The sequence below is a fragment of the Anopheles merus genome, chromosome 2L (genome assembly GCF_017562075.2).
Source record: "Anopheles merus strain MAF chromosome 2L, AmerM5.1, whole genome shotgun sequence".
Taxonomy (NCBI): Eukaryota; Metazoa; Arthropoda; class Insecta; order Diptera; family Culicidae; genus Anopheles; species Anopheles merus.
In genome coordinates, this window is record NC_054083.1 from 17,245,589 (window position 1) to 17,262,504 (window position 16,916).

Below are 16,916 nucleotides of genomic sequence, written 5' to 3' on the forward strand. Positions count from 1 at the left end.
GCGGCCGGTTTGCGATCGAGTTTCGCATGTCGCTGCTGGCGTGTTTGGACCATGGAACCGGACCAGATCCGGCACACGTTCCTCGAGCGGCTGCACGATGAAATTGAGAGCGACGATCTGAAGCTGGCCGTGCTGGAGTTTGTCGAATCGTGCGTACACAAGCAGCCCGATTGACGGAAGCGTTCTTCAAGGTGAACTACGGCAAGCCCGATCGTCGGTTGCTGCTGGCAAAGGATGGTGCGGCGGCCTCGGGCAGCAGTGGCAAGGGCCGCCCGAAAACGATGATTAACGACGGCATACCGACGTACATGGAGGAGTTTCTCGAGGCCATTTCGAACGATCCGGCCAAACTGGCCAGCCCGCTGCTGTCGCGCATTATGTCGCTGTTTCACGCGCTGTGGAAGAACAACATGCAGGCGCTGGTGAAGGGTTTGCTGCAGAAGCCAAACTTTTGGTCCTCGCTGTGCAATCCGCTGTTTAGCGAGCAGACCCTCGAGCAATGTGCGCTCGTACAGTCAGCTGTTCAACCATACTCGGCATTGAACTGTTTTCGCGTCAGCTCGGCTACCGGCCTCAAGATGGGCCCCGGAGCTGACGAAGGTGTTCGAACGCTTCACCCAAACGTTCGGCATCTTCAAGCGGTGGTTGATATTGTGCTTGAGCTGCCGCACGCTGACACCCACCGGCAGACGGCAGATGGAAGCGAAGGCAATGTGAGCGTCGGTTCCGGCGGAGAGGTGGCGGCCGTACTGATAATGCCAATGATCCTACGCCGCCCGACTGGCTAGGACGGTTGCAATCGTTCAAGGATTTGATCGTGCTGATCGTACGCAAAAAAGAGCCCGGCATTTCGCTGCCCGATCGATGCAAAACGTACCTAGCGGAGCGGTTGCTGGCGGTGTGCTGGTCGAACGGGTGGGGCAACTGCAGGATTTGCGCCCACTGATCGTACTGTCGGAGCTGTACCTGATCGTGCTGTCCGATTTCGATCACAAGTTTACCGAGGACGCGACCAAGGACGACCAGATGCTGGGGGCAGATCGAAACGCTGCTCAGTCTGCTGGCCATTTCGTACGCCGATATACACCAGCGGGCCAAGGAGGCGTTGCTGGCGATCGGCATTAAGACGGTCGAACTGCAGGCCGACTGTTTGCTGCAGAACTACACGCTCGCGGGCGGAGATAACGCGCGCGGCAGTGGACATTGCCGGGAGGAGATACACGCGCTCGAGCTTGCCATTCAGGCGCACGGGCTGAAGGCCAAAACGGTGAGCGACGCGATCGAGGGCAAGCAGTACAATTCGCTACTGCTAGCGATCAATCTGCTGAAGCAGCTGACGATAAGCTTCGATCAGCCGGAGGCTGGTTTCCGCGACGGCGCAAGCCAGCGCCCGGTGGGTTAGTTGGCTGTGAAGGGAAAGCTGTTCCAACGTTTGCTCAGCATCACCGCACGGTGCTGCCCGAGTACGGTCGCAGAAAGCTGGTTACGGAGCTGCTGAACTTGCTGATTCTGCTTGCCGAAAGTCGCTGCTCGGAGGAGCTGCTGTACAGCGACGTGGGAGACTACCTATGGTTGAAGCTGTTGCCGCCGAAAGAGTTGCTCCAGCGTCCGTACGTGATGGCGAATGTAAGCTAGAGCAGTGATTGCTTTCTATTCCTTTCTATGAATTATAATGTGTTTTATTTTTCACCCCGCTTCGCAGGAAACGCAGCAGCAATGGCAAACGCAGGATTGGTGGCCAATCTACTCGAAGGGCATACACCGGTGCGGGCGCTGCTCAGTAAGCATGGCTATCGATTTTTGCGCGATGCTATCTTTTTCGTCGGCATCCACGAGGAATATCTCATGGATTCGCTAATGCTCGCGAAGCAATCGCTCGAACCGAGCGCCTTTGTGCTGATTCTCGAAACGCTCCAGCTGCTGTGCACGATGGTTCCGTTCGAAAAGGAATGGCGGCTAGAGCACAGCCAAAGTTTGCTCAATCTTATGGTAAGAAGAATTGGAAAGAGGGCAAATGGCAATGGAGCAAATTTTAATTCTCTCTCTCTCTCTCTCCATTGGCAGCGCTGCACTCAGTTTCCTCATGGATCATTCCATCTCGCTGCTGTACAGACCGAAAATATTGAAGCGACTCACAACGGGGACGGCTGACGCGGTTGGGTTCATCGTGTCCGAGCTGGAGATGGATCCGAGCACGATCGACACTTCGGACGAGCTGGTCGGTGCGATGAACAACCTGATCGAGATCATCACACTGTGCGCCAAGTGTTTGCTTTGCTTCAGCCCCCCGCTGCTCTCCCTGCTGTGCGATGTAGAGTTCATTCCCAGCCAGTGGTGCCCGCTGATAGAGATCCAGTTCGGTGCGCCCAAGCTGAGCAATGATAACTATTCCCAGCTAAGCTTTGGCTCGCTGCTGCAAGCGGTTTGCATTTTTACAAAGGTTCTGAACTTGGTAAGTCTAGCATTAGTATGACAGTTTGGTTTAATAGGAATGTTAATCAACCATACACTTTTGCACAGCAACACTACAGCTTCCACGAAACACCGCTCACGAATTGCCGGCTCAGGAGGGTACGGAGCAGGATGACACGAGCGACGGTTCACTCACGATGGGACTGCTCTCGCGTGGTAATCGATCCGCCCTTGGGGAATCACCATCGCCAGCCGGCTCTCCATCGGACGGGTCTCGTCTTGGCAAGAGGGTGCAGTTTGCAAAAACGCTCTCCATGACCAGCGTGTCCAGCTACACCTCCACCAATGCAATCACGCTATCGAACGAGCTGCTGACGCACCTGGACACGAAACGGTGTGTCTGTGGACTCGAATACGTGTTAACACTGCTAACGTCCCCAGAGTTTGTTCGCGTTGAAAGATACGAACCTTTCCCAGCGGGAGAAGCAGCTCATCAAGCGGGAGCTTAGCACGGAACTACTGATCTTTCACGATTTTGTGAAGAAACGCATCCTGAAGGATGCGAAATGCATTCTCTCGCGCAAGAAGCACGGCGTGGTGCCAATCATAAATGATCCTTACGCTGCAGCGCCCGATCACGATACCGATAACGACGATGAAGCCGGTCGTACTACGAGTGGTGGTAAATCCACAAGCGATCGATCGAAATCGTCCACAGCACAGCAGTCGAAAAACAGTCCTCTGCCAGTGCACAACATTCGATGCGCATTAATGTGGTTCGCAAAATGCATCTACAGCACCAGCAGCACCAAGGCACGGAACAGCAGAGTGTCAGTAGCAGCAGCGCCGGAAATGTTTTAAGCCCGATCGCTGGCACCAGCGGTAGTCAGGATGTGGTGGGACGTAGCTCATCTACGCCGGTTCTTCGGGGGATCCTAAAACCATCGCCATCCGCTTCGATAAAGCGGGTCATGTTTGATGATGGGCTGAACGAATCCGCCAAAAGCATGGCCTACGTAGAGCCGGAAGATGAACCGATATTTTACGAACCACAGGAGCCTCGTTTTACCGGCTTGTCGCACGTGCAGATGGTGGAGAAGACTACATTCATCTGCTCTCGAACGTGTTGCTAATGATTGGCCAAAGTGAGAACTGAAGGAAAGGACGACACTGTACGCTTTACGTAAGTCTATTGCTATATGTTGCTATATCTTATTTTGAATAAATTTACGAAAAAAAATCAAGCCCCAAATTCATGCAAAAGCTTATACAAAGTAGTGAGATCATGTTTGTTTGGCAATGGAATATTGAAATTTACTATCTAAATAAGAGACTATTCCCGTGTTATGCTTCATCATTTTTAAATATATTTAAAGCCTTTTCTAATCGGTTCAATTCATAATTTTAAACGCTATTGTTGGCAATAGTATTCTTTATCCATTCGTAGTAGTAGGCGACACTTGTGTGAATATCTGGAAATCCCTCACCGCACCCTTTGTTGTGTACTGCTTTGAATATACCGACCAGTTTTCCTTTCCATGTCACGGGGCACCAGAATCTCCCTAAAAGAGCGGGATTGTTTGCCCCATTTAAATACTTTTACTAATGAATTCTAAGAATTATTCAATGTACATACCCTACATGATCCTTCGCCCCGTTTTGATAGACTACAAATTGTGCCGTCATTAAGCAACGTTTCATTATAAATAGCCCGACAATGATCAATCCCTATGGAGGGCGCATTGTGGTTGCAGCTTAGTAGGTCTCGTCCCATTTTTCTCATCTCTCCCCATCCTGTCAGTGTAAGTGTAGAATTTCCGGCACAGTTTTCTGCCGCGAACTCAATCTTTTGTACGCGCTCGTTGAATTTCAACGGCGTTGTTAAACGTAATAACGCGATATCATTAGGCGGTGAACTGAAAATAAAGGAACATAATTAATGCTTTGAATTAAACTATTAAACTGTCTTGAGAGTAAAAAAAAAAATACTTGAACATATTTTCATGCACTAGCATCGTTGAGCAATTGTCATAGTTAAAAAAGCGATCTATAAATACGGTGTGCCGCCCTTTTTCAAATCATTTGTGCCTGCCACAACACGAGTGTCGTTAGTTGTTCGGTGTAACTAAAATAAAATTAGGCTAAATTAGGATAAACGACACAAACCATAATTATGATAAGTGAAAGCATACAATTGTAACAAAGGCCACAGTGCTCTGCTGTCAATATCCATCTATCACCGACTATCGATCCACTGCATATGCTGTTACTATCAATCTGCAGTGAAACCTGATGCGGTGCGGTGCCGCATTCTCCTCTGCATCCGATCCATCGACAATGTAGTTAGCAGCGAAGGGAGATATCGGATGATCTATTGGACTTGCGCTACCTCTTAACGCATGCTAGTAGAATTGCGCAAATGATATGAACTACCATTTTTCCTCGTTTGCGTAATGCTTATCCTTCTCACAACCACAAGTGAGCTTCCTTGACTGTCGGACACACTGACTGTATATGAACAGAAGTTCTCTTTTATATACTGTTTGCTCAATAGCGTTCCAGATAACAATAGATGATTTTTTGCTACGCTGATTAACGCTTAAACGGTAGGAGGAGTATTGCATATGATGCTATAGGCTCAAACCAATGGGAAAACTTGTTAATTTCACAGCTCATATTTTTGCATGGTTCTTAAGATACGTTTTTTTACTTAAGGCAGCAAATAATAAAATAAAATTTTGATGAACTAATAGTAAAATAAATATTAGGTACCACTGAAAACACGAAATCATATATAGTTTGTAAATATTGTTGTGAGTTTCTTTACAAAAAAAAACATTTACGAAATAGCTATAAAAGAACATGAGGTTTATAATTTTTATTTAATTTTTAGAACATGTGCTTCATACAGGGTTCCCACGATTTATTGGTTGGTACCCATAAATTTTTGGTGGTTCCCATATTTTTTTGGTACGTTCCCACGATTTTTTGGCCGTTCCCAGATTTTTTAGTCCAATTGTATTGATATCCAATCGGAAAATATCAATAAATTATGGGAACGAACCAAAAATCTATCGGATACGATTAAAAAAACGTAAGAACGCACCAAAAAATAATGGGAACTGACCAATAAATCGTGAGAAACCCTGTATTCTAAAAATAATATTTTTTTTTATTTGCTTATTTATTGATTGATTGATCTATTTATTTATTTTTTATAATTAATTTATATATTTATTTATTTATTTTATATGTATTTTTATTTCCAAATCCGTTTCTCCAACATCCGTTTTCCTTTAGTCAACAACTCTAATAATAATATGTTTATTTGAATTATTCACATGGTATTCAAATTTCAATATTAATTGTTGATAATTTACATATTCTTTAGTGTAATGCTTTGATAGTTATGTAGTATTTTTGTTATCAACTTACCTACTGGATATGATTACAATCTGTTCCCGAATTCGCCGGGTTCTAGAATTTAACGATTTTCGTGATATTAAAATTTACAAATCCACCTGTTTTTGAATGCAAATGTACGCACGTGTTCCATTAAAAGCCAAGTGCAAATAAATGGGGGTTCTAAGTTCTGATGTAATAATTTCAGGAAATCCTATTAACAAATCCTAATAATCCTAATAAGAAATAATATTAATAATTCTTATCGACAAATCCTAACAAGCTTTATCACCACCGCGTAAAAATTATCACTTTCGGAATAGTAAAGAAAGTCTCCAAAAATTACTAAAACGCCTGAAAAACCATGCAAAAATACATTTCCATATGATTCTACAGCCTGAGGAAGGCTTTAGAAGGGCCTCAAAAAACCTGTCTCAACAGCCGAAGGTGTGACTATATTGCACCTATACAAACCCGATACTCACATACGCTTCTGAGACCCATGTCCACTGTCCAAATCTGACGAAAACCTCTTTGCCGCGTTTGAGAGGAAGGTTCTTAAAAGCGGTATTGGTTGCCTCTATGTAGAAAGACAACGGATGACCCACTGCAATGACGAGTTTTACAAACTGTATTGGCGATCAAACCGGACGGCCCAGCTATCCGCAAGGGCCAAACCCACAGGAGAGTGTGTTTCATTTGACAATACCTCTAATCGCTAAGTAAATCGCGAGCACACTTGTACACATTTAATGTCATCAAACATCAAAGTCCTTATAAGAAGCTATTGAGGATTGGAAAACAGTCCACATGGCTCCTGAAGTATGGTTAAATGAAAACTAAACCGCATTTTACTTACGACGGTTTCAACTGCTTCGTGATCTTGATCTGTCGGATGCGTGCATGAAATCGCTCACGGTCTCTTACCTTCGTCTGTTCATTGGTTATGTTAAATGGCGCCTTCCCGCTCAATCGATCGCTTTGATTTGTTTAATTTGTTATCTTTCTGATCTCATTGGAGCATAATGAATTTCAGTATGTTTGTATCACTAAAACTTTATTGTTTTCTTCATCTTTTGTGAAATACAATGGTCACATAGAATGACTGGTCAATCCTAATCACTATTTGCTGCAATCGTTGCCTTAATCCATGGGAGGAAGTAGCTGATGCGCGCGTGGACATCGGAATATCCCGCAGCGCATCCTTTTGACCAGCTGACTATGCCAACCTGTCTTCCATACCATACCACTGGGCCTCCAGAGTCACCCTGAAACAAGCAGAGAAGCGCATGTTAGTCATAACTTAACACACAGCCTTTGGGACATATTATTTACTCACATCACAAACGCCTTTGCCTTTTTTAGCAAATGTACACAAATGTCCAGGGTAAATAGCATCTGGTTGCATCTTGCGACAAAGCTTCAAGGCAATGTTTTTAGCTTTGATAATTTGAGTTATTTTTGGTTTTTTGCGATCTTGACTAATAGAACCCCTACCGACAAGTGTCAGTGTGGCATTATTCGGAACAATCTGCAACAATAATTCGATCTTCTTAACACGCTCTCCAAACTTCAGAGGGCTCCTCAAACGAAGCAGTCCAGCATCGTCACGAAATGCGCCCGGAAAAAATCTATAGGAATGATACCGAGATGATCAATGTACCACGACACCACGTCACTGTCTATTAGTCTGTAGCCTTACGTTTCATGAGCTATAGCACGATCGATGCGGTATAAAGTTCCACTCGCAGTAAAATTATTGGTCTCAACACGAACAGCTGCATTTTTCACCATATTCCTTTATGTTAAAAATATTGAACTATAAATATGCTTTTTTGTAATGAATATTTTTTCATACCCGCTAAAACAGTGTGCTGCAGTCAATATCCAACGATCCGCTATGATGGAACCTCCACAAAACGGTTTAGAGTTTACTGTTATGCTAACTAGATATGGTACCTTCTTGCCCTCAACATTAGATCCTCCAAGATCGGTGCTAAAGGCTCAACAGGCGATGCTTCCAATGAATGAACTATTAATAGTACTAAAGGCACAATGCCGCTGAGAAACATATTGGCAAGCTTTAGGGTAGAGACGCCACAAACCAACTGAGAACTGAGTGTACATCGTGGGTGATACATGAATATTTATACTATCCCCATAAGTCACCGAATAGTTAAGTCGTCGTATTTGTTTGTTTTTAATAATAATACTTTTTAAACGCAGGTTATTATGAGTTCCTTCCTTCTAAATTGATAAGAAAAATGGTAGTAAAAACCATCTCTAACTTCATTCTCTTAAGTATACAATGTTCTAGTAGTGTAGCGTAAACGTAACGTAGCGTAGATCGTCATGTAAAAAAAAAGAGTGCATTCAATATGAAATCGAATGAAATCGAGGTAAATTTGATTGAAATTGGGACAATTTTGACTCATTAATTAGTATTGAATGTATCGAGTATTAATAGATGAAATAATTTTCGAAATTTCTAATGAATAAGGTTAAAAGGTTCGGATATTTTATTTCCCTCCTCCAGATCCTCCAGAAGGTGTTGCGTGTAATTACAAAGTAACATTTTAATGTACACGCTAAATTTATATCCGGCTGTGTGATTCTTCATAAGTCTAGAAAGCTGTATAGATCGGTATGACAAAACAAAATAAAAATATTTACTCATAACTTCTCAAAATCCTACATGTTCTTATCCGTTAATGGGACTAATAAATATGATTCCCATTATTTATATATTTTGAAGCCACATATGATTATAAAGCTATGTTAAATATTTATGGCTTAGCTATAAGAAAAACCCAATCATAACGCAAATGTCATTTGAAGACGAGTAAAATCCTTTCAGAGACATATGATGATGGTTTTAATTATCAACCATAACGCAAACATGCGTGGCCGTTAAGAGCTCTAAGATCTCTAAGTGAGAAACTGGAAATAAGACCCTCGCCCCGCTTATAAGTAAACATATGTTCATCTTCATAACTCTCCAGTTGAGAATCTCTCATTCAACCTTTCTGTTGATCGCTTCAGCAGAACCTTCAATAGTCTTACCGATCGCTTAAATAAAGACTGCTGATATCGAGTTTTTAGTTTTTCCCATACCAGGCTACCCGGGCAGATATACACCAATTTTAATCGCGATTTCTCAGATTCTAGGAAGAAGAAGTAGAACTTGAAGTAGAGTAGAAGTAGAAAACAAAAAAACGTATATTTTACTAGTTTGTTCGTTTGTTTAGTTGGAATATAAATTAGGTTTTGTTCTCGTTTTTGGCCAGTGACAGGATCAATTCGCCACTGGATACAGTAGATATAGTATTAAGGTAGAAAACTTAAGAAAGGAAACCTCGTACAGGCGGTCCCTGAGATACACGGTTAATGGGGACCGAAAACGGCCGTAAAATACCGCGTAAGTCGAATCTCGTGATTTCCAGCCAAAATATCACTAATTTGCGAGTAATTTTGCAAGTAGGGGGTGGTTTTAGCCACTTAATTAATTATTTGATATGATTCTGACTGAATATAAGAATTTTAAACCTTTTGAAATAGTTTTTAACATCCGATAAAAACAAAAATTATTTGGCATTTTACAATTGAATTGCTCAAAGAACTGTCAAATTAAGAAAACCGCGTATCTCCGAATCCGCGTGTAAGAGGTACCGTGTATCGCCTTTACTACAATAAATCGATGATGTGTGATTTTTTATTTATTACTGCCCAAAGTGGGTATACGGACTAGGTGGGCTTATAGGTGTAGCGACCAGAGCGCCATCTGGTGCGCACACCTAGAACTACCGACCAAAATGTTTAACGGGCTAGTTAGGCAGGGACTGCACACAAAGCTAGAGCAGGACAAACAGTGGTAGCATGCTGCACCGCAGCTATAAAAACGGTGGCTTGCTCCATACACGCTCTCTCTCGTCCTAAACGTTTTAACACCGACACGCGCGTATCCGTCCGGCTTAACCGATACATTCTCTTCTCCGGCAACTCTCGAACGAACAACACTAATTTTCGCGTCTCTCCCGAACTCACCGTTCCGCGGCTTAAAAGAAAAAGGAATAAATCGGATTCTACCAAAACGTAGTTCGCAAGGCGTGTTGCGTATCTTTTTAAAAAATTAGGGACCACATTTGTGGCGCCCCTAAAACTGGTGACCCCGACGTGATCCGCAACCGACGCCGCGAATTCGTACGTGAGTGTGTGTGTGTACTACGCAGCGCAAACTTTTGTTCCGCGTTGAACGTGTTCAAACGTGCCACCGGCATCGGAGGTCGACGCAGAGAAGACAACGTGTGTGTGTGTGCCTACGACCGGAGTGCTACCAGCGTTAGAGGTACCGGCAACGCAGCTGACCTCCTCCCCCCTTTCCCTGTAAAGTGTGCAACGAGCGCCCTTTCATCATTCACAGGACGTTGAGTGCGGGCCGACGAAAAAACGCAGCAACGCCGTGTTAGTGCGCCCGTAGCTACACAGAGCGTTCCTGAATTGAGCGAACAAAAGAACCACCCGCACACATGCGCGCCGCCTCGAAGCGCGACAAGCGCACACACACCATCATCGGCGCAGCAGAAAAATTCCATCCTTCTCTCGACGGCTGACGCAATCGACGCAATTCCAGGAAGCGGAGCGACGACAATCTCCGCTGGTGGTCTCCTCGACGCCGATCACCGCCTCGCAAGCTGTTTCTACACCTCGTGCTACTGGGAATTTTTCCGTTTGTGTGCGCTTCCATCTACGGGTGCGATCAAGAAGGAAGACACCAACGTCGAGTTGCGCACGCAAATTATCCAGCCGTAGCAGTAGTGACACATCACCGCCATCACGATTTTTGCGCTCGAAGGGGACCCCGCTTGGATCCAGCTGACAAGAAGAACGACGCCGCCATTTTCTGTGCACCATTTCATCGCAAGTGAGGAAACGCCATTTTCTCCACCCGAGAAGGAAGACGACGCACGCTGCTTCTGAAGCGTTTTTCCTACCGATCGACCGCAACGACGACACCCTGGTTACGTGAACAATTAAGGTAAGATCCACCCTTTTATTCACTACTAACCCCGACGCGGAAGGATGCAGCGTAGCCCGCAACAAGGTGCAGCGCCGGTTGCCAGTCCTGCAGTTGCCATCGGCCCTGCAGTGGCCGACAGTCCTGCGGTGGTCGCCAACCCCGCAGCTGGACTCCCCACATCGAGTCCATACTTAATCGATATAACCCCCCTCGCTCGTGACGCCTCTACCGACCTTCCGGAGTTTCAAGTCGAGACCGTGAACGCCATGCGTCTCAAGCCGCCCGAATTGGATACTGCTGACATCCATACGTTCTTCTACGCCTTGGAGAACTGGTTCGACGCCTGGAATATTCATCCGCATCATCATGTTAGGCGTTTTAACATCCTGAAGACACAGATCCCTACGCGAATTCTTCCCGAGTTGCGTCCAATTCTCGACAGCGTACCAAATATCGACCGCTACGAATCCGCGAAGAAAGCCATCATACAACATTTCGAAGAGTCTCAGCGAAGCCGCCTACACCGTTTGCTATCCGAAATGAGCCTCGGCGACCGTAAGCCTTCTCAACTGCTAGCCGAGATGCGGCGAACAGCAAACGGTGCAATGACCGACTCCATGTTGATCGATCTTTGGATCGGTCGGCTGCCACCCTACGTTCAGTCCGCCGTGATCGCGTCCTCTCAAAACGCCGACGAGAAAGTTAAGGTTGCCGATTCAGTGGTCGACTCTTTCGCCTTGTACAATCGCTCCGGTCCGTACCAAACCATCGCCGAGGTACGGAATGAGGAGGTCAACCGCCTATCACGACAAGTAGCCGAGCTGAGTCAACGCTTAGAAACTCTAATGAACCAGAACCAAGCTCGTGAACGCTCACGGGCCCGCTCACGCTCTCTCAATCGCAACACGAACCAGGCTACTAATCCTAACACTAACGGCTATTGTTTCTACCACGACCGATACGGACAGCAAGCACGTAACTGCCGCGCCCCGTGCTCGTTTAACAGCCGTCCTCAAAATAACGGTACTCCTACTACTTCTGCATGACGGAACGCGGGAGACGTCCAGCTTCTAGTCGATTCGATATCATCGGCCAGTCATCGCCTTATTATCAAAGACTATAAAACTAACCAACCATTTCTTATCGACACCGGCGCCGACGTCTCCGTAATACCTCGACAGCACAGCTCCGCTCCTTGCAAACCATCGACTATGAAACTATTTGCTGCTAACAGTACGCCTATCCAAGTGTATGGAGAGTCACTCTACACATTGGATCTTGGTCTTCGACGCGCCTTTCTGTGGAACTTCGTGATCGCAGACGTGGGTACCGCAATAATAGGAGCCGATTTCCTCCAGCATTTTCACCTTTTAGTGGACCTGCGCGACAAATGCCTAGTAGACGCCTTAACCAACTTACGAACGCCGGGTGTTCCTGATCCACATCCAGGGGAGCCAACCGTAAAGGTGTGCGATTCGACCTCGCCAATCGCCACCTTGTTGAGGGAGTTCCCTGGGTTGACTGCACGGACCGCGCCCGGAACGCTCCTGCAATCCAACGTCACGCACCGCATAGAGACTACTGGACAACCGACCTTCGCCCGTCCGCGTAGGTTATCCCCCGAAAAATATGCTGCAGCTCGCGCCGAGTTCGAGTCTCTCGTACAGCTAGGAGTGTGCCGACCATCTAACAGCAGCTGGGCCAGTCCTCTGCACATGACGAAAAAAGCAGACGGGACGTGGCGACCCTGTGGCGACTACAGGGCCCTCAACGCGAAAACAATTCCCGACCGTTACCCTCTACCCTTCTTGCAGGATTTTACTATGCATTTGCAGGGAAAAACCATCTTTTCTAAGGTTGACCTGCACAAGGCATATCACCAAATCCCGATACATCCCGAAGATATACCGAAGACGGCGACCACAACTCCTTTCGGATTGTTCGAGTTCACCACGATGCCCTTCGGCCTACGAAACGCTGCGCAGACTTTTCAGCGACTCATTCACGATGTCCTCCGAGGTCTCGACTTCGTGTTCCCATACATAGACGATATGATTGTCGCCTCGTCGACAGAAGAAGAACACCACGAACACCTGCGCCAGCTATTTCAGCGTCTCGAACAACACCACCTGGCCATCAATCCGGCCAAATGCGAATTCAACCGAAGCGAAATTGCCTTTCTTGGCCACTTGGTCAACGCAGAAGGGATACGTCCTCTCCCGGAACGGGTACGAGCAATCAGCGAGTTGAGTAAACCAGCGACGATAATGGAGCTGAAGAAATTCCTCGCGATGATCAATTATTATCGACGCTTCTTGCCACATGCCCTGACGACACAAAGCATCCTACTTGAGATGACACCGGGGAACAAGAAGAAGGACAAGACACCGCTAAAGTGGACGCCCGAATCTAGCGAAGCATTCGACCGATGCAAAGAGCAGCTACAACAAGCCGCGCTTTTAGCTCACCCTACCTTAAACGCAGAGTTGTCACTCTGGACAGACGCTTCCGACTTCGCCGCTGGAGCCGTTCTCCACCAACGTATCGACGGCCAACTCCAGCCCTTGGGATTTTTCTCCAAAAAGTTCGAGAAGGCACAGCTCAACTACTCCACATACGACCGCGAGTTGACCGCTATTTATCTGGCTGTACGACACTTTCGGTATCAGTTAGAGGGTCGTGAATTCTGCATCTACACGGACCACAAACCTTTAACTTTCGCTTTTCGCCAGACTCTTGACAGCTCCTCGCCACGTCGAGCCAGACAACTCGACTTCATTGGGCAGTTCTCCACCGACATTCGCCACGTATCGGGAGAAGAAAACATCACCGCCGACCTACTCTCACGAGTTGAAATTGTAAACGCGTCACCTGCAATCGATTTTGAACGTCTCGCCGAAGAGCAAACCAAAGACCCTGAGCTCGCCGACATACTCAGCGGTAAAACACGAACCGACCTTTCCTTCAAAAAACACCGATACCAGGAAGCACCCAATCGCTATACGCCGACTGCCCTGGTGGAATAATTCGACCGTACATCACAAAATCATTCCGGAATCAGCTTCTACACGCCGTACACGACCTTAGCCATCCTGGAGCGAGAGCCACTGCCAAATTAATGACAGAGCGATTTGTTTGGTTGGACATCAAAAGGGACGCTCAGGAATTCGCGAGAAACTGCTTGACATGCCAACGCGCTAAGGTAGGCAGACACACGAAAAGCCCGCTCGTACCGTACCCGGCAACGCAACACAGGTTCAGCCATATAAACATCGACATCATCGGTCCATTTCCCATTAGCAACGGCAACCGATACTGCCTCACGATCATAGACCGATATACCCGCTGGCCTGAAGCTATACCGATTCCAGACATCACCGCGACTACGGTGGTATCAGCATTGTTGTACCACTGGATTGCACGATTCGGAGTTCCGTCCCACGTGACAACCGATCAGGGACGACAATTCGAGTCCGCCCTGTTCAAGGAGTTGACGCGAGCTCTTGGAACAAAACACATTCGAACGACCGCGTATCACCCGCAGGCAAACGGGTTGATCGAGAGATGGCATCGCACTCTCAAAGCTGCAATTTGCTGTAAAGATACATCGAAGTGGAGCGAACATCTCCCACTCATACTGCTCGGATTACGCACTACATTCAAGAACGACATTAATGCGTCGCCTGCAGAACTCGTGTACGGAACGACCCTCACCATTCCCGCCGAATTCCTCGTCGAAAAACCGCAACCAACCCTGGCCAACCAGTCCGACTTTGCCAAGACACTCCGGGAAGCGATGAGCAAAATCCGACCTTCTAACACCGCATGGCACACCAACCGAACATCGTTTGTGCACTCCGACTTGAACAAATGCTCGCATGTGTTTGTGCGCAATGACACCGTCCGTCCCGCGTTAACCACACCTTATCACGGCCCATACCAAGTACTTACTCGAAATTCAAAGTCTTTTCAGATCCTACTAAACGGACATCCCTCGCTTGTGTCCGTCGACCGCCTGAAGCCAGCATATACAACCGAAGAAATAATATCGTCAGCCCCGCAACAACCGTCACCCGACCAACTGCTGACGAGCCAACGACACGCTACCCCGGTGGCCCAACCACCGTCGACGCAACAATCAACGAGGAGCCAGCGTCTCACAACTCCGATGCCCGGACCCTTGTCGCTCGACCAGCTGCCATCGTCCAACCAGTCGTCGCTGCCAGATCAGCAGCCAACGGCCACACAGTCGCCTTCAACCATACAGCTGCCGTCAACAAACCAACCGTCGATAGCCCGGAACCGCGCCACACGAACATCACCCATGCCGTCGCTACAACCAGCCAGAGCAACCACCAGCTACGCCCCACCACCGCCTATCTTACGCAAGGATAAAAACGTATCGACCGGTGTTACCAGATCTCAACGAAGAGTAGTAATTCCTCTGCGATACCGATAACACCGATCTAGGAGGGGAATCCTGTAGCGACCAGAGCGCCATCTGGTGCGCACACCTAGAACTACCGACCAAAATGTTTAACGGGCTAGTTAGGCAGGGACTGCACACAAAGCTAGAGCAGGACAAACAGTGGTAGCATGCTGCACCGCAGCTATAAAACGGTGGCTTGCTCCATACACGCTCTCTCTCGTCCTAAACGTTTTAACACCGACACGCGCGTATCCGTCCGGCTTAACCGATACATTCTCTTCTCCGGCAACTCTCGAACGAACAACACTAATTTTCGCGTCTCTCCCGAACTCACCGTTCCGCGGCTTAAAAGAAAAAGGAATAAATCGGATTCTACCAAAACGTAGTTCGCAAGGCGTGTTGCGTATCTTTTTAAAAAATTAGGGACCACATTTGTGGCGCCCCTAAATAGGTTTGGCGGGAAGGCCATATTGGACGAACGAATGACAGGAGGGGATTCGATTGTGATACGTAGTTTTTCACCCACACTACGACACATCAACCAAAATAGCCATTGGAATTAACACGCATACATCAACAAATGATCGAATCCCCTCCTGTCATTTCGTTTTCATTTTTCTACAGCACTGCTGTCAATTTGTTAGGGATAAGCCCACCTGTATAATAAACCCACTTTGTTACTGCCGATCAAGTTACGATCAAGACCGAAACCTTTCGCATTCTGCAGAGTTGTACCAACACTTTAAATCATTTTTTCAAATGATGTTCAATGAGTCAAATGATATATTTAATCACAAATTCCTTATATTTTTTTGGAAATTAATCGTTTGTTTTGATAAAAATTACCCAGTTTTTATCAACTGCATGTTTTTCCAAAGAGAATGTTTGAAATTTGCAATGTATTGTATGTTTTTTTATGCCCATGTAGTGATGGTAAAAACGAATCTCAGAAGGGATTCTAATCTTCAAATCCCAATCCTGGATGAGATTCGAATCTTTGAATCCCAATCCCAGTGTGGAATAGCGTTTTATTCTAATTTGCAGTTCTGTTTTACTTCAAATTATTTAACTTTGCAGTACTTACATTATAATTAGTACATGTTCCCGACGCGGACCTTTATTTAATATCAAATCAAATAATTTATTTAGTGACTATAACTTCTCATTAAATGCTACATTACACGAACATTTGCTATATTTTGACTGAAAACTGTGTGATTCAACCACCGACAAACCGACGTGACACCACCGACAAACCGACGTGACACTTCGAACAAAATGAGCTTCAAAAGTTGTCTCCTTATTTCAAATGAAAATACGTTAAACACTAGCGCAATCTCTATAATGATTCGCTTACTACACTGACACAGAGAAGAAACTGCTAAACCCCCTTTTTGTTTTTCTTCGCAAATTCCAATGCGTATTGTTTTATGTACTTCCCACATCTTTTGCATTGATTTGGAAACTTATAAAATGATTTTCCTGGGTGTTTTGTCCAATAATTCTCACAAAATCTTGCCTCACACTTCCTTCGCCATTTGTATTTAGAAAAGTTGTTTACATCGAAGCAGCAGTGAACAGAGCTTACTTTGACAGAAGTGTTTGCCTCACTGGTAAATGACAGTACTTTCGTGTGGGACACTTTTGTAACACCAG

The 16,916-nt window shown here is 46.2% G+C and overlaps 1 protein-coding gene and 2 pseudogenes across 1 annotated transcript; 1 reads left to right on the forward strand and 2 right to left on the reverse strand.

The window, feature by feature from the left end:
• The first annotated feature begins 8 nt into the window (after positions 1-8).
• Positions 9-3,647, forward strand: LOC121592255 (annotated as a pseudogene).
• Positions 3,648-4,154: 507 nt separating this feature from the next.
• LOC121592256 lies at positions 4,155-6,318 on the reverse strand (annotated as a pseudogene).
• Positions 6,319-6,741: 423 nt separating this feature from the next.
• On the reverse strand, positions 6,742-7,941 carry LOC121592257 (chymotrypsin-1-like). The gene is made up of 5 exons (XM_041913656.1): positions 7,920-7,941; positions 7,673-7,817; positions 7,517-7,612; positions 7,154-7,445; positions 6,742-7,082 (listed from the first exon to the last, which is right to left on the reverse strand). The coding sequence occupies exons 1-5, from the start codon at positions 7,939-7,941 to the stop codon at positions 6,930-6,932; spliced, it is 708 nt and encodes a 235-aa protein (XP_041769590.1). The 3' UTR covers positions 6,742-6,929.
• Positions 7,942-16,916: the final 8,975 nt, after the last annotated feature.